Here is a 22,373-nt window from a genome sequence, read left to right on the forward strand (position 1 = left end):
AGATTCAAATAATTAAATAATTCTGGCTGCCAAACCGTGTGACCAATCAGGTTGAATTTTAAACTTTTGTTTCGCATATCACCTGAATTATAAATGTGAAGTTTCGCATATATAGAGGCAGCGGTTCCAGAGTAAACATTAATTAATATTTATCCTTCAATCCAAGATGGCGGCCAAACCATGTGACTTCTGATGTCATAATTTGCACCACGTGTGCAAACACGATGGTGGATGATAACTGCAAATTTTCGCTTCTCCAGGTTAAGCAGTTCCAGAGAAAACATTATTTAATATTTTTCTTAAAACCAACATGGCTGCCAAACCCTGGGCCCGATCCCGTTGAAATTTCAAACCCTCATTCCGCATGAGCGTTCCACCATAATCTTGATGTTTCACATTTATTGATGCAGTAATTCCAGAGTAAACATTAATTAATATTTTTCCTTCAATCCAATATGGCTGCCAAACGTTGCGTCGTCCCTCAAAAGGGGGTGAGAACTTTTTATTCGTCATGGAGAGGCGGTCATAGTGGTCGAGTTTCGCCTGGATCTGTTCAGCCGTTTCAGAGAAAAAGACGTTTGAAGATATTGTTTTTCAATCCAAGATGGCTGACGAACCATGTGACCTATGGCATCAGAAATTTATACTCTGCTTCCAACTAGGTATTGGAACACGTTTGTGAAGTTTCGTGTTAATGGGTAAAGGTGCGTTTTTCTATCCAAGATGGCCGCCAAACCATGTGATGTGTGACGTCATAATTTTTACCATGCGTGCAGACTGCCCTCTCGATGATAATTACAAATTTTCGATTCGTTTGGTTAAGCGGTTCCAGAGAAAACATTATTTAATATTTTTCTTAAATCCAAGATGGCGGCCAAACCATGTGACTTATCAATTCGAAATTAACAAACTTATATCGCCTTCCTGTCCCGAATACAGTTCTGAAATCTGCCCTTCATCCGACCAGCGCTTCTGGAGAAGAAGATGTTTGAAGGTTTTCGGGTTTTTTCAAGATGGCCGCCAAACCATGTGACCGATCAAGAATAAATTAACAAACTTGAGAAAGGACCTCATGGGGAATATATGTGTGAAGTTTCGTCTTAATCTATCTTGCCCTTCTGGAGAAGAAGATTTTTAAAATTTATTCATTTTCAATCCAAGATGGCTGCCGAACCTTGTGACCTATGATATCATAAATTTAAATTCTGCTTTCCATCGTCGACCCGAACAAGTGTGTGAAGTTTCCTGAAAATCGGATAAGGTCTATTTTTCCATCCAAGATGGCCGCCAAACCATGTGACTTCTGAGGTAAAAATTTTTTACCATATATGCAGACTTGAGGGAGGAAGGCAATTGCAAATTTTCACTTCGATGGCTTATGAAATACCAGAGAAAACATTATTTAATATTTTTCTTAAATCCAACATGGCGGCCAAACCATGTGACCTATCACTTTGAAATTAACAAACTTGCATCGCATACATGTCACGAATATAGTTGTGAAATCTCGCCTTGATTGGACCAGCGCTTCTGGAGAAGAAGATGTTTGAAGGTTTTAGGGTTTTTTCAAGATGGCCGCCAAACCATGTGACGTATCAACAACAAATTAACAAACTTGAAAGAGGACCTCAGGGGGAATGTACCTGTAAAGTTTCACCTTAATCTGTCCAGCCCTTCTGGAGAAGAAGATTTTTTTTAAAAAACACTAAAAAACAAGATGGCGGCCGAATTACGTCATCGATGACGTCAAAAAAAACATTTTTGACGATGAATTTTGGTGTAGATGACGCTCAGAATTTTTCAGATTTTTCCTATATGGCGTTCTACTTGACGAATTTTCACCGGTATATCGCTTCACCTATGATGTCACGAAAAATCACACGTGTTCCCCATAGGGAGCTTAGTAAAATGTATCAAACAAAAAATTTTTCCATTGCACGGTTTCCGAGATACAGATGTCCAAAGTTTATCGCTTTTTTCAAGATGGCGACCGTACCACGTGACCAATGACGTCATAATTATAGCGTGATTGTGCTATCAAAAAAGATACATACTATGGTGAAAATTTCCTGTCGATCGGACTTAGTGTTCCAGAGAAAATGATTTTTAAAGCGAAAAAGGGTGCAAAACGCCGGCGGAAAAATAATAATAATAATAATAATAATGCGTAATAATAATAAACAGAAGAAAAACAATAGGGTACCCTGTACTCACAGGGTACCCTAACTAGAACTGCCACTTTATAACTGCTGGCAGTGATGACCGGGTACCCAGAAGTGTCCGCCTTTGACACAACTGATACAACATGAGACTTAAATCATAGTCGCAAAGTTTCGCATTTATCGGATAAGCGGTGCCAGAGAAAACATTATTTAATGGTGATACAAACACAGGCCTGCTTCGAAACGGCGCGGAACAGACGAGTTACGAACCGGGCAGCACAAAGCGTTCAATTTCCTTATTACTGGCGAACAGATTCAAATAATTAAATAATTCTGGCTGCCAAACCGTGTGACCGATCAGGTTGAAATTTTAAACGTTTGTTTCGCATGTCGGCTAAATTACAAATATGAAGTTTCGTATGTATAGAAGCAGCGGTTCCAGAGTAAACATTAATTAATATTTATCCTTCAACCCAAGATGGCGGCCAAACCATGTGACTTGTGATGTCATAATTTTCACCACATGTGCAAACACTATCGCAGACGATAAGTGCAAATTTTCGCTTCGCAAGGTTAAGCAGTTCCAAAGAAAACATTATTTAATATTTTTCTTAAAACCAACATGGCTGCCAAACCCTGGGTCCGATCCCGTTGAAATTTCAAACCCTCATTCCGCATCACTGTTCCACCATAAAGGTGATGTTTCACATTTATTGATGCAGTAGTACCAGAGTAAACATTAATTAATATTTTTCCTTCAATCCAATATGGCTGCCAAACGTTGCATCGTACCTCAAAAGGGGGTGGGAACTTTTTATTCGTCATGGAGAGGCGGTCATAGTGGTCGAGTTTCGCCTGGATCTGTTCAGCCGTTTCAGAGAAAAAGACGTTTGAAGATATTGTTTTTCAATCCAAGATGGCTGACGAACCATGTGACCTATGACATCAGAAATTTAAATTCTGCTTCCAACTGGGTATTGGAACACGTTTGTGAAGTTTCGTGTTAATCGGTAAAGGTGCGTTTTTCTATCCAAGATGGCCGCCAAACCATGTGACGTGTGACGTCATAATTTTTATCAGGCGTGCATACTGCCCTCTCGATGATAATTACAAATTTTCGATTCGTTTGGTTAAGCGGTTCCAGAGAAAAGATTATTTAATATTTTTCTTAAATCCAAGATGGCGGCCAAACCATGTGACTTATCAATTCGAAATTAACAAACTTATATCGACTTACTCTCCCGAATATAGTTCTGAAATCTCGCCTTCATTGGACCAGCGCTTTTGGAGAAGAAGATGTTTGAAGGTTTTAGGGTTTTTTCAAGATGGCCGCCAAACCATGTGACCGATCAAGAAGAAATTAACAAACTTGAGAAAGGACCTCATGGGGAATATATGTGTGAAGTTTCGTCTTAATCTATCTTGCCCTTCTGGAGAAGAAGATTTTTAAAATTTATTCATTTTCAATCCAAGATGGCTGCCGAATCTTGTGACCTATGATATCATAAATTTAAATTCTGCTTTCCATCGTCGATCCGAACAAGTGTGTGAAGTTTCGTGAAAATCGGATAAGGTCTATTTTTCCATCCAAGATGGCCGCCAAACCATGTGACTTCTGAGGTAAAAATTTTTTACCATGTATGCAGACTTGAGGGAGGAAGGCAATTGCAAATTTTCACTTCGATGGCTTATGAAATACCAGAGAAAACATTATTTAATATTTTTCTTAAATCCAACATGGCAGCCAAACCATGTGACCTATCACTTTGCAATTAACAAACTTGCATCGCATACATATCCCGAATATAGTTGTGAAATCTCGCCTTCATGGGACCAGCGCTTCTGGAGAAGAAGATGTTTGAAGGTTTTAGGGTTTTTTCAAGATGGCCGCCAAACCATGTGACGTATCAACAACAAATTAACAAACTTGAAAGAGGACCTCAGGGGGAATGTGCCTGTAAAGTTTCGCCTTAATCTGTCCAGCCCTTCTGGAGAAGAAGATTTTTAAAAAAAAATTTTTCAAAACAACATGGCGGCCAAATTACGTCACCGATGACGACAAAATATTTTTTTTCTACGATGAATTTTTGTGTAGATGACGCTCAAGAAATTTCAAATTTTTGCCATGTGGCGTTCTACTTGACGAATTTTCACTGGGATACCTCTTCACCGATGACGTCACGAAAAATCACACGTATTCCCGAGAGGGAGCTTGTTAAAATGTATGAAGCGAAATTTTTTTTACCCTAGAAGATTTCAGAGATACAGAGCTCCAAAGTTTTTCTGTTTTTTCAAGATGGCGCCCGTACCATGTGACCTATGACGTCATAATTATCAATTATGTATGCTATCAAAAAAGATACATATTTGGTGAAAATTTTGTGTCGATTGGTCTTACCATTTCTGAGAAAATGGCATTTAAAGCGAAAAAATTGGAAATTTTGCAAATTTACGGCGGAAGAAAAATAATAATAACTAGAACTGCCACTTTATAACTGCTGGCAGTGATGACCGGGTACCCAGTCCGTCCGCCTTTGATACAACATGGGACTTTCTGCAGATGACAGTCGCAAAGTTTGGCATTGAAAGGATAAGCGGTGCCAGAGAAAACATTATTTAATAGTGATACAAACACAGGCCTGCTTCGAGACAGCACGGAACAGATGAGTTACGAACCGGGCAGCACAAAGCATTCAATTTCGTTATTACTGGCTTCCAGATTCAAATAATTAAATAATTCTGGCTCCCAAACCGCGTGACCGATCAGGTTGAAATTTTAAACTTTTATTTCGCATGTCACCTGAATTATAAATCTGAAGTTTCGCATATATAGAGGCAGCGGTTCCAGAGTAAACATTAATTAATATTTATCCTTCAATCCAAGATGGCGGCCAAACCATGTGACTTGTGATGTCATAATTTGCACCACGTGTGCAAACACGATGGTGGATGATAACTGCAAATTTTCGCTTCTCCAGGTTAAGCAGTTCCAGAGAAAACATTATTTAATATTTTTCTTAAAACCAACATGGCTGCCAAACCCTGGGCCCGATCGCGTTGAAATTTCAAACCCTCATTCCGCATGAGCGTTCCACCATAAACTTGATGTTTCACATTTATTGATGCAGTAGTTCCAGAGTAAACATTAATTAATATTTTTCCTTCAATCCAATATGGCTGCCAAACGTTGCATCGTACCTCAAAAGGGGGTGGGAACTTTTTATTCGTCATGGAGAGGCGGTCATAGTGGTGGAGTTTCGCCTGGATCTGTTCAGCCGTTTCAGAGAAAAAGACGTTTGAAGATATTGTTTTTCAATCCAAGATGGCTGACGAACCATGTGACCTATGACATCAGAAATGTATATTCTGCTTCCAACTGGGTATTGGAACACGTACGTGAAGTTTCGTGTTAATCGGTAAAGGTGCGTTTTTCAATCCAAGATGGCCGCCAAACCATGTGACGTGTGACATCATAATTTTTACCAAGCGTGCATACTGCCTGCTAGATGATAATTACAAATTTTCGATTCGTTTGGTTAAGCGGTTCCAGAGAAAACATTATTTAATATTTTTCTGAAATCCAAGATGGCGGCCAAACCATGTGACTTATCAATTCGAAATTAACAAACTTATATCGCCTTCCTGTCCCGAATATAGTTCTGAAATCTCCCCTTCATTGGGCCAACGCTTCTGGAGAAGAAGATGTTTGAAGGTTTTCGGGTTTTTTCAAGATGGCCGCCAAACCATGTGACCGATCAAAAACAAATTAACAAACTTGAGAAAGGACCTCATGGGGAATATATCTGTGAAGTTTCGTCTTCATCTGTCTTGCCCTTCTGGAGAAGAAGATTTTTAAAATTTATTCATTTTCAATCCAAGATGGCTGCCGAACCTTGTGACCGAGGATATCATGAATTTAAATTCTGCTTTCCATCGTCGACCCGAACAAGTGTGTGAAGTTTTGTGTAAATCGGATAAAGTCTATTTTTCTATCCAAGATGGCCGCCAAACCATGTGACTTCTGAGGTAAAAATTTTTACCATGTATGCAGACTTGAGCGAGGAAGGCACTTGCAAATTTTCGCTTCGATGGCTTATGAAATACCAGAGAAAACTTTATTTAATATTTTTCTTAAATCCAACATGGCGGCCAAACCATGTGACCTATCACTTTGAAATTAACAAACTTGCATCGCATACATGTCACGAATATAGTTCTGAAATCTCGCCTTCATTGGACCAGCGCTTCTGGAGAAGAAGATGTTTGAAGGTTTTAGGGTTTTTTCAAGATGGCCGCCAAACCATGTGACGTATCAACAACAAATTAACAAACTTGAAAGAGGACCTCAGGGGGAATGTGCGTGTAAAGTTTCGCCTTAATCTGCATAGCCGTTCTGGAGAAGAAGATTTAAAAAAAAAAAACACTAAAAAACAAGATGGCGGCCGAATTACGTCATCGATGACGTCAAAAAAACATTTTCGTCAGTGATTTTTGGCGTAGATGATGCTCAGAATTTTTCAGATTTTTCCCATATGGCGTTCTACTTGACGAATTTTCACCGGTATATCGCTTCACCTATGACGTCACGAAAAATCACACGTGTTCCCCATAGGGAGCTTAGTAAAATGTATCAAACGAAAATTTTTTCCATTGCACGGTTTCCGAGATACAGATGTCCAAAGTTTATCGCTTTTTTCAAGATGGCGACCGTACCACGTGACCAATGACGTCATAATTATAACGTGATTGTGCTATCAAAAAAGATACATACTATGGTGAAAATTTCCTGTCGATCGGACTTAGTGTTCCAGAGAAAATGATTTTTAAAGCGAAAAAGGGTGCAAAATGCCGGCGGAAGAATAATAATAATAATGCGTAATAATAAACAGAAGAAAAACAATAGGGTACCCTGTACTCACAGGGTACCCTAATAAACAGAAGAAAAACAATAGGTTATCCAGTCCATTTGACTGGATACCCTAATAAACATAAGAAAAACAATAGGGTACCCTGTACTGACAGGGTACCCTAACTAGAACTGCCACTTTATAACTGCTGGCAGTGATGACCGGGTACCCAGTCCGTCCGCCTTTGATACAACATGGGACTTTGTGCAGATGACAGTCGCAAAGTTTCGCATTCATCGGGAAAGTGATTCCAGAAAAAAACATTATTGAAGAGTGATACAAACAGAGGCCTGCTTCGATATGGCGTGGGACTGAAGAGCTACGAACCGGGCAGCACAAAGTGTTCAATTTCCTTATTACTGGCGAACAGATTCAAATAATTAAATAATTCTGGCTGCCAAACCGCGTGACCGATCAGGTTGAAATTTTAAACTTTTGTTTCGCATGTCGGCTGAATTACAAATGTGGAGTTTCATATATATAGAAGCAGCGGTTCCAGAGTAAACATTAATTAATATTTATCCTTCAATCCAAGATGGCGGCCAAACCATGTGACTTGTTATGTCATAATTTTCACCACATGTGCAAACACGATCGGAGACGATAAGTGCAAATTTTCGCTTCGCTTGGTTAAGCAGTTCCAGAGAAAACATTATTTAATATTTTTCTTAAAACCAACATGGCTGCCAAACCCTGGGGCCGATCCCGTTGAAATTTCAAACCCTCATTCCGCATGACTGTTCCAGCATAAAGGTGAAGTTTCACATTGATTGATGCAGTTGTTCCAGAGTAAACATTAATTAATATTTTTCCTTCAATCCACTATGGCTGCCAAACGTTGCGTCGTACCTCAAAAGGGGTGAGAACTTTTATTCGTCATGGAGAGGCGGTCATAGTGGTGGAGTTTCGCCTGGATCTGTTCAGTCGTGTCAGAGAAAAAGACGTTTTAAGATATTATTTTTCAATCCAAGATGGCTGACGAACCATGTGACCTATGACATCACAAGTTTATATTCTGCTTCCAACTGGGTATTGGAACACGTGTGTGAAGTTTCGTGTTAATCGGTAAAGGTGCGTTTTTCTATCCAAGATGGCCGCCAAACCATGTGACGTGTGACATCATAATTTTTAACTCTCGTGCAGACACGATGGTCGATGATAATTGCAAACTTTCGATTCGTTAGGTTAAGCGGTTCCAGAGAAAACATTATTTAATATTTTTCTTAAATCCAAGATGGCGGCCAAACCGTGTGACTTATCAATTCGAAATTAACAAACTTATATCGCCTACGTGTCCCGAATATACTTCTGAAATCTGCCCTTCATCCGACCAGCGCTTCTGGAGAAGAAGATGTTTGAAGGTTTTAGGGTTTTTTCAAGATGGCCGCCAAACTATGTGACGTATCAACAACAAATTAACAAACTTGAGAAAGGACCTCATGGGGAATATATGTGTTAAGTTTCGTCTTGATCTGTCTTGCCCTTCTGGAGAAGAAGATTTTTAAAATTTATTCATTTTCAATCCAAGATGGCTGCCGAACCTTGTGACCTATGATATCATAAATTTAAATTCTGCTTTCCATCGTCGACCCGAACAGGTGTGTGAAGTTTCGTGTAAATCGGATAAAGTCTATTTTTCTATCCAAGATGGCCGCCAAACCATGTGACTTCTGAGGTAAAACTTTTTTACCATGTATGCAGACTTGAACGTGGAAGGCACTTGCAAATTTTCGCTTCGATGGCTTATGAAATACCAGAGAAAACATTATTTAATATTTTTCTTAAATCCAACATGGCGGCCAAACCATGTGACCTATCACTTTGAAATTAACAAACTTGCATCGCATACATGTCACGAATATAATGCTGAAATCTCGCCTTCATTGGACCAGCGCTTCTGGAGAAGAAGATGTTTGAAGGTTTTAGGGTTTTTCAAGATGGCCGCCAAACCATGTGACGTATCAATAACAAATTAACAAACTTGAAAGAGGACTTCAGGGGGAATGTGCGTGTAAAGTTTCGCCTCAATCTGCATAGCCGTTCTGGAGAAGAAGATTTTTTAAAAAAACACTAAAAACAAGATGGCGGCCGAATTACCTCATCGATGACGTCAAGAAAAACATTTTCGTCAGTGATTTTTGGCGTAGATGATGCTCAGAATTTTTCAGATTTTTCCCATATGGCGTTCTACTTGACGAATTTTCACCGGTATATCGCTTCACCTATGACATCATGAAAAATCACACGTGTTCCCCATCGGGAGCTTAGTAAAATGTATCGAGCGAAAAATTTTTCCATTGCACGGTTTCTGAGATACAGAGGTCCAAAGTTTATCGTTTTTTTCAAGATGGCGCCCGCACCACGTGACCAATGACGTCATAATTATAACGTGATTGTGCTATCAAAAAAGATACATACTGTGGTGAAAATTTTGTCTCGATCGGACTTAGTCTCCCAGAGAAAATGGTTTTTAAAGCGAAAAAGGGTGCAAAATGCCGGCGGAAAAAAAAATAATAATAAACAGAAGAAAAACAATAGGGTACCCTGTACTCACAGGGTACCCTAATAATAAATAAACAGAAGAAAAACAATAGGGTACCCTGTACTCACAGGGTACCCTAATAATAATGCGTAATAATAATAAACAGAAGGAAAACAATAGGGTACCCTGTACTCACAGGGTACCCTAACTAGCTGTGCTCGAGGGAAACCAAAAACAGATTTGGAATCATTGTGCAAAACTGGTCTAGAAAAGTGTGTTTACATCTTTGATGAGAGAAAAAAAAGTTCCATTTTGTCGACCACTGTTATCAACCGAGTGCACACGTCTTCACTCTTTACTTGATTGCTACTACAAGTACTAAACGATGCTTTGATAAAATTTTATCATTTTCGATGCTGAAATTTTAAGTGCCATAATAACAATTCCACTCGACAAGAGCAAAACATCACAGTAACATTTTTGTAACCAATTTGAGAATTCCGAAATTGTTGACATTTTTCTTGTGAACCATTTTGTTTGCGTATGTTCTTGGTTAAGGAAGAGTTGAGGCTAATTTAGGTGAAGTGTGTAAATTATAGTTTTTTTTTTTAATTATTATTGCCAGCATCATGGGATGAGTCATGTTGCTCTCGTATTGTATTTACTTAAACAGCCTGTTTCCTGCAACAGCTCAGATTCTGGGCCAGAGCCGACTCTGTGACATGTTGTGTGGTTGCTGCCTTATTGTGCGTGGGTTTCTTTTTGTGAGTGTGCCCGGTGGGTGCTCGTGACCCCAAGCACGTGACAATATTTGTTGATGAAATGGTTATTATGCCTCCACGGCCGAAGGGTAGCGTGTTATGTTTTCTGATTTTGCCTGGCTGTCTGTCAATTCTGCGATATTTGTTACCACGATAAGATAACTTGTCAGCCATTGAAGAGAGTTCAAACAAATCTGGCAGAAGTAGGATGAATTGCTTACATTATTTGTTGGGTTCAAGAGGTCAAAGGTTGAACGTCATGTGCCCTTTAATTAGAAATGTGTTACCGCGATAACTTATGAAGCGCTTTAGCGATTTCTTCCAAACTTAGCACAAGTATAGAATGTAATACAAAGACGAACTGATTAGATTTTTGGGTTCAACATGTCAAAAGTCCAAGGACATGTGCGCTTTGAAAATCATTTTGCAGACCGTAACTCGAGTTGGAAGCATCTGATGTTTTATTTATTTTTCTCTCTCGCGCTTTCTGTAATGTGACCTCTAATTTTCATGTGACCTTAATGTAAGATCGACCGTAACAGCGGGTTCACGTCTAACACGGCCAGAGGGCCTACCCATCGACTCATTTGCATCAAATTATATTTTCCTTTGTTATTTTTTTGTGTGTGTGTGTTTGTTTATGAAGTAAATAGCAAACTGTTGAATAGTAACTTCATTACTTGTATTTTGGAGTGTTTGTGAAGTTCACTTAATTTTTTTTGTCGCAGGGTGGTGGACATTTTGGAGAAGTATGGTGTACATCGGCCTGTCAGTTATGTTCGGGATTCCCAGAGTGATGTGGAGCTTGCACAGGATCTGCTCACATATCTCGCCCGCCAAGCTGGACGCAGGTGCCTTACGACAAACGTTTGATTGCCACATGCCGGTGGGGTGCGGAGGGTTGGACATAGGGAGTTCCATATTGGCAATGAGATGTCATTATTGAGCTTCCACACTCAATTTATTATTTACTTGCAAATTCAACCCGTTGCTTTGCCGACGGAAATATTAGTGGGGGGGGGGAGAGAAAGAGGGGAGGGATAGAGGAGGATGGGGGGGTGAGCGGGGTAGTGGGGAGGGGAAGGGAGTGTTCTGGACATGTATTTGAAAGGGGGAGTTGAGGGAAAGCTGGGGGGGTAAAAAAAATACTGCTTAAAAAAAAATAAAGCTTTCATTTGTCTAGTTCACACATTCTTTGACACCCCTTTCTCTCCTGGACCTACGAAGGGTTGTATGGTGGTGAAGGATAGTGTGAGGGGAGGGTGAGGAAGACAGCACGAAGGGAGAGGGGAGGGAAGTGTGAGGGGGGGTTGGGGGAAACAGCATGAAGGAGAGGGGAGGGGAAGGCAGCATAAGGGGAATTAAGGCAACGTAAGGGAAAGGGAAGGAAGCGTGAATGGAGGTCAGGCAGCATACCAGGGCATTACTGGAGTGAAAAAACGCTCCCAAACAGCAACGTTTGATTTTTAACTGCCGTGTTCCATGTAAAACCGGGTGGGAGCATCTTATAAAAGAAAACTGCATACATAATTGCCAAAAAAATGGGACCCCCTGTCGACTCTATCATCATGGATTGTAAAATGAGGTGAGGGAGCACGGCGTTGCATCAAATGAAGTTCCATTTTCTGCACATTCCTTCATCTTTTCTTCAGAAAATTGAATCGACCGAGCATTAGAAAAAAATTAAGCTTAATGTTAATTTTTATTCCGTTTTTTTTTTATTTTTATTTTTTTTTTTTAAAGCAATCACGCAAAGATTGGTATTTTCATCAGCAAAGCAACGGGTCTTACTTCTAGTGGTTTTGAAATGACCAACCAAGCAGCTTGGTGAGCAATCGACAAGTGGTTTAAGCACTCGAGCAAGCACTCAAACAGAACACTTGGCTTGGCAAGCGATTACCCATTGCCGTCGGTCATATTAACCCGTGCACCCGGAAACGCCCAAGCAATGTCCGAATTGGACAAAGGAACACTTTTTTTTAGCAGTCGGAACTGCGACTAAGTTCAATTCTGGAGCTTCACTTTTGTAATTCAGCTTAGTTTAAGAGCTTTTTGAGGTTAACGCATCTGTGGAAATGAAATAAAGCCACAAACGCCGGCGTATCCGGGCGTTTATAAGCATTGTAATGTATCCAGCAATTCGTAGGTATGATGAACAGGGATTGGATAATTTGAGTGAGGAAAGTGGAAAAAAGAAAAGAAAAAAAAAGAACTTTATTGTTAAATTGTTGCGGCCTGTTCCAAGTCAAGGCATGGATGAGCAGGCCAAAATAACATGGTGGCTTCGGACTCCAGCGAGGGAACCCAGGATTGCTCTTAAGACCCCATATAGAGCAAGGTGGCTGAGCATGCACCTGATGAAGGATATAATTAAATAAGGCCGTTAATCATCTTTAAAAGGGATGTTTTAATTAACCCAGACAAGGGAGTTGTTTGAGGGGACACGGGGGGGGGTTGGTGGTTGAGTTCAGGTGCATCCATTTTTTTGATGTCTAGTGAGTTCAACATCCCAACCACGATGCAGGAAAAACCAATTTTCACTCATGCACTTGCTTGGAGTTCCTTTAGTATGTATGCAAAGTTTCAGGCTACTCGGTTTCATGGTTTTGGAGTTATGAAGGACACACACACACGCACACACACACACACACACACACACACACACACACACACACACACACACACACACACACACACACACACACACATACTTATGAGTATAGATGTTTATTTGGTGATTACAAGTACATAATATTTATTCTCAAGTTATGATATTGCTTTCATCTTCCTGTCCAGGTTTTATTTCCTCCACCACCGAAGGTGGACGGAGGTTCTGTTTTCACCCCTGTTTGTTTGTCTATTTTTGTTTGTCTGTGAACTGGATATTTCAAAAAGTTATGGACGGATTTGGATTTAACTTGGTGGACAGGTTGGCTGTGTGACAAGGAAGGAAGGAAGGACATTGGATTTTGGGGAAGGTCTGGATCCAGATATGTGAATTTTTGAAATTTTAAAAATGATTCTTTACCATTGAGAGATGGCTCAAAAATTATATACAGAAAAACCTTAAATTTTGCGGGGGTTACGTTCCTGGAAAATGCCGCGATCGTTAAAACCCGATAGCTAAAACCAAGCGCCTATCGGAAAAGGGAGTTGGGGGGATTGTAGGTTCAGAGGCTTCGAGAAAATACAGTGCCTTCAGAAAGTATTCACACCGCTCGACTTTTGTCACATTTTGTTGTTATAGCCTGAATTAAAAATGGATTAAATTTTTGAAAAATTTTGTCACCGATATACACAAAATACCACAGAGTGACAAAGTGAAAATCATGTTTTTAAAAACTTTTACAAACTACAAATGAAAATCTGAAATGTCTCTGCAACTTGATTGAAGTCCACCTGTGGCCAATTCAATTGATTGGACGTGTTTTATAAAGTAACACACCATTCTATAGGAGGTCCCACAGTTGACAGTGCATGTCAGAGCAGAAACTCTACCATGAAGTTCAAGGAACTGTCCGTAGAACTCCGAGATTGAATTGTGAGGAGGCATAGATCTGGGGAAGGGAATAGAACAATTTCTAGAGAGTTGAGACATCCCAAGAGCACAGAGCTCCATCGTTAGGAAATGGAAAGAATGTGGAATTACCCAGACTATTCCTAGAGCTGGCCATCTGACCCAAACTGAACAACGGGGCAAGAAGGACCTTGGTCAGTGAGGTGACCAAAAGCCCAATGACCACTCTGACAGAAATACAGACTTCCTTGGCTGAGATGGGAGAACCTTCCGGAAGGGCAACAATCTCTGCAGCACTTCGCAAATCGATCACCCCAGGCAAAAATAACATTTCTTTCCTGCAGTAATTCTCTGCAGACTACTGCAAATATGAGAGTACAACTGCCATATACTATAGTTCTAACTGTAGCATTTTTGCCTGGGGAGGCTTTATGGGAGAGTGGCCAGACAGTGGGGTAGAGTGCATACCTCCGCCAGACTGAACAGTTTACGTTTTGTATCCCACTGCTAGGCCGGACCTGCATCCAGACCTGAACCAAAATCAAATCGGCTTGTTCTTGTTATCCAAAACAAACTCGTGCACTTAGTTTTGTCATAACTCGTGAACAACTTTTTGAAATGTAATGCTATATATCGTTTTTGGCCCCGTCTCTCAATGGTGAAGAATCATTTCGAAAATTTAAAAATTCTCTTGTCCGGGTCCGTATCTAAATATTCACCGAATCCAATCATTTCATCCTTGTCACAGACCCAACCTCTCAATGAAATTTCGTCCAAATCCGTGCGCAACTTCTTGAGAAGTCCTTTTTACAGACAAACAGGGATGAAAATATAATTTCCGCCCACCTTTGGTAGCAGAGGTAATAAACAAAAACAAGACTTTTTACCTTTTAGATTTCTTCCAAAACAGTGATCTGATTTTTATAAAGCAGTGAGGTGAGTGAAGATAAAAAAATATTACATCCTCTGCTGTAAATATAAACCACAAGACTTATCTCGGGATGATGATACTGTTTGAGTGTGGAATGGGGAGAGGGGAGGAGGAAGGTGGATTCAGCTATCAAAAGAGCAACATTGGCTTTACAACAAAGTCGCTTGCTGCATTGCCATATTGGAGAAGGGTAAGATGATCTTGAATCACCTTGAACCCTGGAGCAGATCTTTCCTGCTTGGACAGGAAGATATGAGCTGGCATTCTCTTGCAAAATAATCCTGTCTCATCCGCATTAAAGACCTGCTTCAGCATAAATCCCTTCACCTTGTTTAGTTTCATGAGTTGCGGTGGGTAGTTCTCTGTTAGGGTCTGGTCATGGTCTGCCGATGCTGCTTCCCTGACTAATTTGACATTATGGAAGCCAAACCTTCTTTTGAAGTTCTCAAACCAGCCCTTCCTGGTGTGAAAATTGTGGATGGCGATGGTCGAACTGGAGTCTTTGGCCCCTGGTGATTCGTGGAAATGTTGTTAAATCTGCAATGCTTTCTCCTCATCATTTCTTTCTGTTTGGTTCTCGATCCAAATATTAACCACTTTTTCCATCCTTTCAATGTAAGGATCACGGGACTGAAATGACACTTTTTGTTTGGCGGAGCGCTGGTGGAAACACCTGCATGGATATTTGACTCCCTTTTATGGATATACCGCTCAGTCAATTCATTTATCCCATAATGGTGGCCCACAGATGCCGCACTTTCACCTCCAGACAACGTATCTATAACTCGAATTTTTTGTACGACATCGTAACTTTTCTCTGCCTTTTGGCACAACTAATTTTGTCCATCGTTTTATGTTTGGGTGCCATTATTAACGGTGCACGAGAAACAACAAAAGACTTGTAATGGGAGGAAATCATCCTTGCTGACAAATGTTGACTCATCTCAGCTTAAAAACCGTGATTGTCGAAATGAAATCCTGTGACGACTAAATTGGAACACAATGGGTTGCCCACGATTGCTCAAAATCCTCGATATTTAAGCGTTTAATGTAGAGCATGGTATTACAAAAACTTGTGGACGAATTATGACAAAACTCGGTGAATGAGTTTGGTATGTGATGACAACAAGCCGATTAGATTTTCTTTAAGGTCCATATGCAAATCCGACCAATCAGGTCAGGTCAGGTCAGGTATGGGAGCATGCGATGGAGCAGCGCGTTGCTGCGTCCACTTTCCTCCGGTACTCCAGTGGCCTCCCTCTGGCCGTCCCCCAGGCAGATGCCTGGCCCATTCCTATTTCCCCGAGATGCCGATTAAACTGCTGCAACCATGAGGCACGTGGTTGGACCATTGGCCTCCTCCACTCATGAGGCTCCCTCACTGAGAGAATCTTGTTGAGCAGGATCAGCTTCAGGAAAACGAGCCACATGTCCATACAGCCGCAGCTGATGCTCACGGACGATGCAGGAAACAAATCTCATTTGATTCTCTCTCAGCAACCGCTCATTGGACACAAGGTCCGACCAGTGATAGCCAAGGATTCTCCGAAGAGACCTGGTACCAAAGGTATTCAACCTCCACCTCAGATCCCTGGTCAGAGTCCAATTCTCACATCCAGAGAGCAAAACTGGAAGCAACAAGGACCTGAAGACTTGGACTTTCGTCCTCCTGCACAGGTACCGACAACGACTACACCCCTTGATCCAGTGAATCCATGACTCCCCAGGCCCGATACAGATGTCTATTGACCTCTGGCTCACAGCCAGCAGAGACAGGAATATCACTGCCAAGGTAAGTGAATCTCTCCGTGACCTCCACATCCTCACCACAAACAGGTACAGACAACACAGCAGCATCCAAGACATCTTTGAAAGTCTGGATCTTAGTTTTGACCCAGGAAGCCTGTAATCCCAGTGTCTCCAACTCCTCATTCAACCCCTCGAGGGCCCCCAAAAGCATATCCAGAGTCTCTGCAAAGATGACTGCATCATCTGCAATATCAAGGTCAGAGATCTTGACATACCCTAACAATGCACCACGGCTTGATCTCTCCGATATCCTCCCCAGAATCCAGTCCATACAAGCACGGAAAAGTGTGGGAGCCAGTACACACCCCTGATGAACTCCAGTAACAACTGGAAATAATTTGGTGATTGTATCACCACGTCTCGCAGCACTGTCAGTACCAAAGTGAAGTTCAGACATCAAATTGATCAGTTTTGGTGGCACCCCACGAAGACCAAGAACTTTCCAGATGGCATCATGATTCACTGAATCGAACGATTGTCAGACATCAACATAGGCTGCAAGCAGCCCCTGCCAAAACTCTTGTCTGCGTTTGGTGAGGACCCGAAGGGCAAAGACACCATTAATCGTTGGCCTCTTTGGTGTAAACCCTGACTGCTCTGGGCACTGGTGCTCAAGCTGATGGTGACAAACCCTATCAAGAATTTTCTGAACAAACACCTTGCCCGCACTGAGAGCAGCGTCACCCCTCGGTAGTTGTTGCAGTCTTGGCGATCACCCTTCCCTTTCCATAGAGGGACAACAAGGCCCCTCTTCCAGTCAGTTGGGATGATGCCTGTGTTCCAGGCAGAGCACAGAACTGTGTGCAACGACACGAGTACAGAATTTCTACCAGCCTTGAGAAGTTCAGCATGGATGCCACAAATCCCCGGAGCCTTACCCCATTTCAACCGGTTCACGACAGCCTGTGTTTCCACAAACGAAGGTGGATCACTGTTGATTGGAGGGTCAGCAATAGGGATACGAACACCCCTGACATCCAACTCAACATCTAGTGGATCAGCCTGGTACGGCCGCTCAAAGTAACCGGCCAAGCGAACCTTCACTTCGGACTCCTCTGTCAAGAGCCTACCACCCTCCTCTCTAACTGCATTTCACCGAGGGATGGTTTTAGAGGAACGCAATTCGCGAATTCCCCTGAATGCAGGACAAGAATCACCTGTCCACAGGTGATGCTCTACCCTCTCACAGATTCCTCGCACAAAGGCCTCCTTGTCCACCCTCAGCGCACATACAGTTTTATGCATCACCGCCCTGAACGGGTCAGCTCTGCCATTAAGCCTGGCCCTGCGGCTCTGGTCAATGGTTTCCAGTGTCACTTGAGACAAAAAATTGTTCTTTGCCCAACTGTGAGTTCCCAGACATCCACCGGCCATATCAACGATGGTGTTCTTGAAGGCACTCCACAACTCTTCAGATTTCCCCAAAACACCCAGACCCCCCAAATCCCCACTCCGCCTGTTTGCAAACTCCTCAGCTACCCTCTCATCCTTGAGATTTCCAACATTCAGCCTTGGCTTGGATGGTACCATTCTCCGAGATTTAAGATGCAACTTAAGAGTTGCTACAACAAGCCGGTGGTCGGTATTGAGGAACTGAGCTCTCCGGTAGACCCTGCAGTTCTGGATCATCCTCCAGCGACCATCAACGGGCACATGGTCAATCTCCTTTGCCACACCGCCAGCGTTAGTATACCAAGTCCAGCAATGAGCCTGTGGGTGCTGAAACCACGAACCAGCCACCCTAAGTCCATGACTTCTTGCAAAGTCAAGGAACTTCATGCTATTCAGGTTCACAGTTCCAGAACCATGGGGACCAACACGTGTCTCATAACCATCCCACTCAATTCCAGTCGATGCATTGAAATCCCCCAAGACTAGAAGTGTATCTTGCCTGGGGCACTGATCAACCACAGACTCGAGCGTGGCGTAGAATGCGTCCTTCACGGTGAGATCACTCGCCTCAGTCGGAGCATATACCGAGACCAGGGAAACGACACCCAAAAAGTGACGAATCCTTTGTCTCATAATACACTTATTGACCGGTGTTACCTTGGAGTAATTCTCATTGGAGTCAGCGTGCTTGACACAGCTGCAGCAACTCCATGAGCCTGGTAACCATCAGAGTGACCAGACCAATAGTCGGTGTAACCACCTGTCATGATCTCGTCACGATCCGGTCTCCGAACCTCAAAGAGTGCTGCGATACTCTTTAGCTCAGATTATAACAGACAGGTAATCATTCTCTCTTCGGGATAGTGCCGTCCAGGCATCCACCCGAAGGGACCGCCGCAGGTTAACCCAAAGAGGTCGCCGTCTAGTGGACGACACCTCAGCACCACCCCAACACACACACTACCGCAGTCTGACCCGGCCTATCAGTGGGCTAAAAAACGTAAATTGTTCAGCCTCGCAGATGTGTGCACTCTGCCAAGCGCCATTCTCGTTGATATATTTGATGCATGTAATTTTTTTGGTGGTGCTGTTTTTGTGTGGACAACAGGAAACCAGCACTGACTGAATCACAATGGGAGCAACTGCTGCAAGACATGCTGGAGATGCAGCGAACTGTTTACACCTGCATGAGACCAGAAATATGCCGTGAGGTAAAATGAGATGAATTAAATGGAGGAAAACGCGAACTGAGAACATCTTGCCCTCGTGGGGCAACTTGGCATAACAATTGTGCATTTTGTGAGGAAAGCACCAAATTTGGAACACTAGTAGCCTATCATATTATGAACAGATTTGGATGTTGGGCCATCTCAAATTCAGCCGCTGATGGCTGTGGCAGCCATTTTCCACTGCCATCAAAAATTTTGAGATGGCCCAATATCCAAATCTGTTCATAATATGATAGGCTACTAGTGTTCCAAATTTCGTGCTTTCCTCACAAAATGCACAATTGTTATGCTATATTTAGCTAAGTTGCCCCCCTCCCCCTCCAACCTCCCACCCCCCACTTAATTTACACAAAATCGCTATTGTTTTCCCAGGAGCTCTTCTCTTCTTTTTCTTTTGTCTTTTTCCCATTTTTACATGGAGTCACACAATGATGGTTGAACACCTTTCTCCATATGTATTCTTGTCCATATATTCTTCCAATCCCACAACTTCTATGTCTGTCACCACTGCATCCTTCCATCTTGTTTTTGGTTTTCCTCCTCTTCTTCCTGGCAATCCCATCTCCATCACTTGACCCACCATATCGTTTTTCTCTCTTCTCATCACATGACCAAACCAATTTAATCTCTTCTCTACAACTTTCTTGGATGCTTCCACAATCTTGAGTGACCCCCTGATATACTGCTGGTCCCTAATCTTGTACTTTCTTGTAACTCCACACATCCATCTCAGCGTCCACATCTCATTTACATCCGGTTTCTGTTCCTCAAATGGATAAATACAAACTCTGCAGTACAATAGAATTCGAACAAAAACATAATTTCTTGTCTCACCTTCATTTTAAAATGTTGGATCATCAAATGTCAGCTGCTGGTGTTGTACCAGCTGACCAATTTTTACGTCATTCCCCCCCCCAACCCCACGGATACCTCCCCCCTCCAACTCAACCACTTGTGCTGAATTGGTGTGATTATTCTTTTTAAAAAAATTATTATTATCATTATTTTATCACTGCTATCATTATATACTCGCTGGAAGCTGTGATATTTCTGGCCCAATTACATTTCACTTGCATTTGGCAGATGCAATCAGTCATCTCACATGATCAGTTGCTCCCAGCTTTCCTCGGATGATTATATTTGTAACAAGAATTGCCCAACAAGTAAAAATGAATTGCATATAAGCAAATTTATCACCATATCCCACTCAGCACGCTCTGTGTACAAGGTATATGGTGCTGGGTACCTGCATTCACATGCTCTGTGCATTCAATTGTGTGCATTCGCTCTTTACTATTGTGCATTATTGATGTGTGTGTGTGTGTGTGTGTGTGTGTGTGTGTGTGTGTGTTTTGTTTTGTTTTGTGCAGATCTACGTTGAAAGCCTACTCTGCTCTGGGCGGATAGAAACGCTAAGGTTAGCTGGTCAACGATTGCAGTGTTTGGAAAGCTCAGTTGCGCAGGAGAGGCATGTGCATTATAAGCGCAGCCTTCAGTTGGTGTTGCAAGCTGCACGCGAGTACTTTAACTCTGCATCGAGCCACAAGGATGAAAATCTCGAGCTTGCCAGGTCTCTGTACCCTTTGTCTTTTTGTCGAGACTAAAGATTGTGTGTGTGTGTGTGTGTGTGTGTGTGTGTGTGTGTGTGTGTGTGTGTGTGTGTGTGTGTGTGTGTGTGTGTGTGTGTGTGTGTGTGTGTGTGTGTGTGTGTGTGTGTGTGTGTGTGTGTGTGTGTGTGTGTGTGTGTGTAACTGAAGATGGCATTCTTCGAAAACGTCAGGATTTTAACAAAGATTTTATTCTTTATATTATGGCTCGGTGTGCTTTTGCTTTCTGAGCCATATATATATATATATATATATATATATATATATATATATATATATATATATATATATATATATATATATATATATATATATATATATATATATATATATATATCAAGAAATAGATATAGATATAGATATAGATATATCTAGGTATTGAGATAGCTTGATGTAGATATGGATATATCTAGATATAGATATAGATATAGCTATATCAAGATATAGAAATATCAAGATATAGATATAGATATATCAAGATATAGACATAGCTAGATATAGATATGGATATATCTAGATATATAGATATAGATATATCGAGATATATAGATATAGATATAGATACATATAGATATATCAAGATATAGATATATCAAGATATAGATATAGATATATATAGACATAGATATAGATATATAGAGAAAGATGAATCTAGATATATAGATATAGATATAGATCCAGATATATATATATATATATATATATATATATATATATATATATATATATATATATATATATATATATATATATATATCAATCAAGATATAACCGGGTGTAGTGGCGTGCGCCTGTAATCCGGCTACTCGGATGCTTGGGTTGGAGGATCGCTTGAGGACGGGAGCTCTGCACTGGGCCGTGCTATGAGAGGGTGTAGGGCAGCCCGGAATCATGGCGAAACCCAATCCTTATCCCTGTGTCGTAAGAGGCACCCAGGGTTGCGTCAGGAAGGGCATCCGGCGTAAAACCTATACCAAATCAGTATGCAGATCATAACGGATGATCCGCTGTGGCGACCCCGAACGGGACCACCTGAAAGAGGAAGAAGAAGATAGATATATCAAGATATAGAAATATCAAGATATAGATATAGATATGTCTAGATATAGATGTATCTAGGTATAGATATAGATGTATCTAGGTATATAGATATAGATGTATCTAGGTATATAGATATAGATGTATCTAGGTATATAGATATAGATGTATCTAGGTATATAGATATAGATGTATCTAGGTATATAGATATAGATGTATCTAGGTATATAGATATAGATGTATCTAGGTATATAGATATAGATGTATCTAGATATATAGATATAGATGTATATAGATATATATGTATGTAGATATATATATATATATATATATATACATATATATACATATATATATATATATATATATATATATATATATATATATATATATGTATATGTATATATATATATATATATATATATATATATATATATATATATATATATATATACATATATATATACATATACATATATATATATACATATACATATATATATGGGAGCATGTGCCAGAACAGCGCGTCGCTGCGTCC

The 22,373-nt window shown here is 41.0% G+C and overlaps 1 protein-coding gene across 2 annotated transcripts in view; it reads left to right on the forward strand.

The window, feature by feature from the left end:
* Positions 1–22,373, forward strand: part of NBAS (NBAS subunit of NRZ tethering complex) — a 207,924-nt gene that overhangs the window by 113,741 nt on the left and 71,810 nt on the right. For both annotated transcript variants that reach the window (XR_015058324.1, XM_085881820.1), the window contains exons 28-30: positions 11,041–11,163; positions 19,070–19,172; positions 20,561–20,760. Coding sequence is in view for 1 of the 2 variants with exons in the window: in XM_085881820.1 (XP_085737946.1) it covers positions 11,041–11,163; positions 19,070–19,172; positions 20,561–20,760 (426 nt within the window). In the remaining variant the exon portion in view is untranslated. The remainder of the gene's footprint in view (positions 1–11,040; positions 11,164–19,069; positions 19,173–20,560; positions 20,761–22,373) is intronic.

This window comes from Eptatretus burgeri, chromosome 5 (assembly GCF_056783735.1).
Source record: "Eptatretus burgeri isolate ZD-2024b chromosome 5, Ebu_testis_v1, whole genome shotgun sequence".
NCBI classification, from domain to species: Eukaryota; Metazoa; Chordata; class Myxini; order Myxiniformes; family Myxinidae; genus Eptatretus; species Eptatretus burgeri.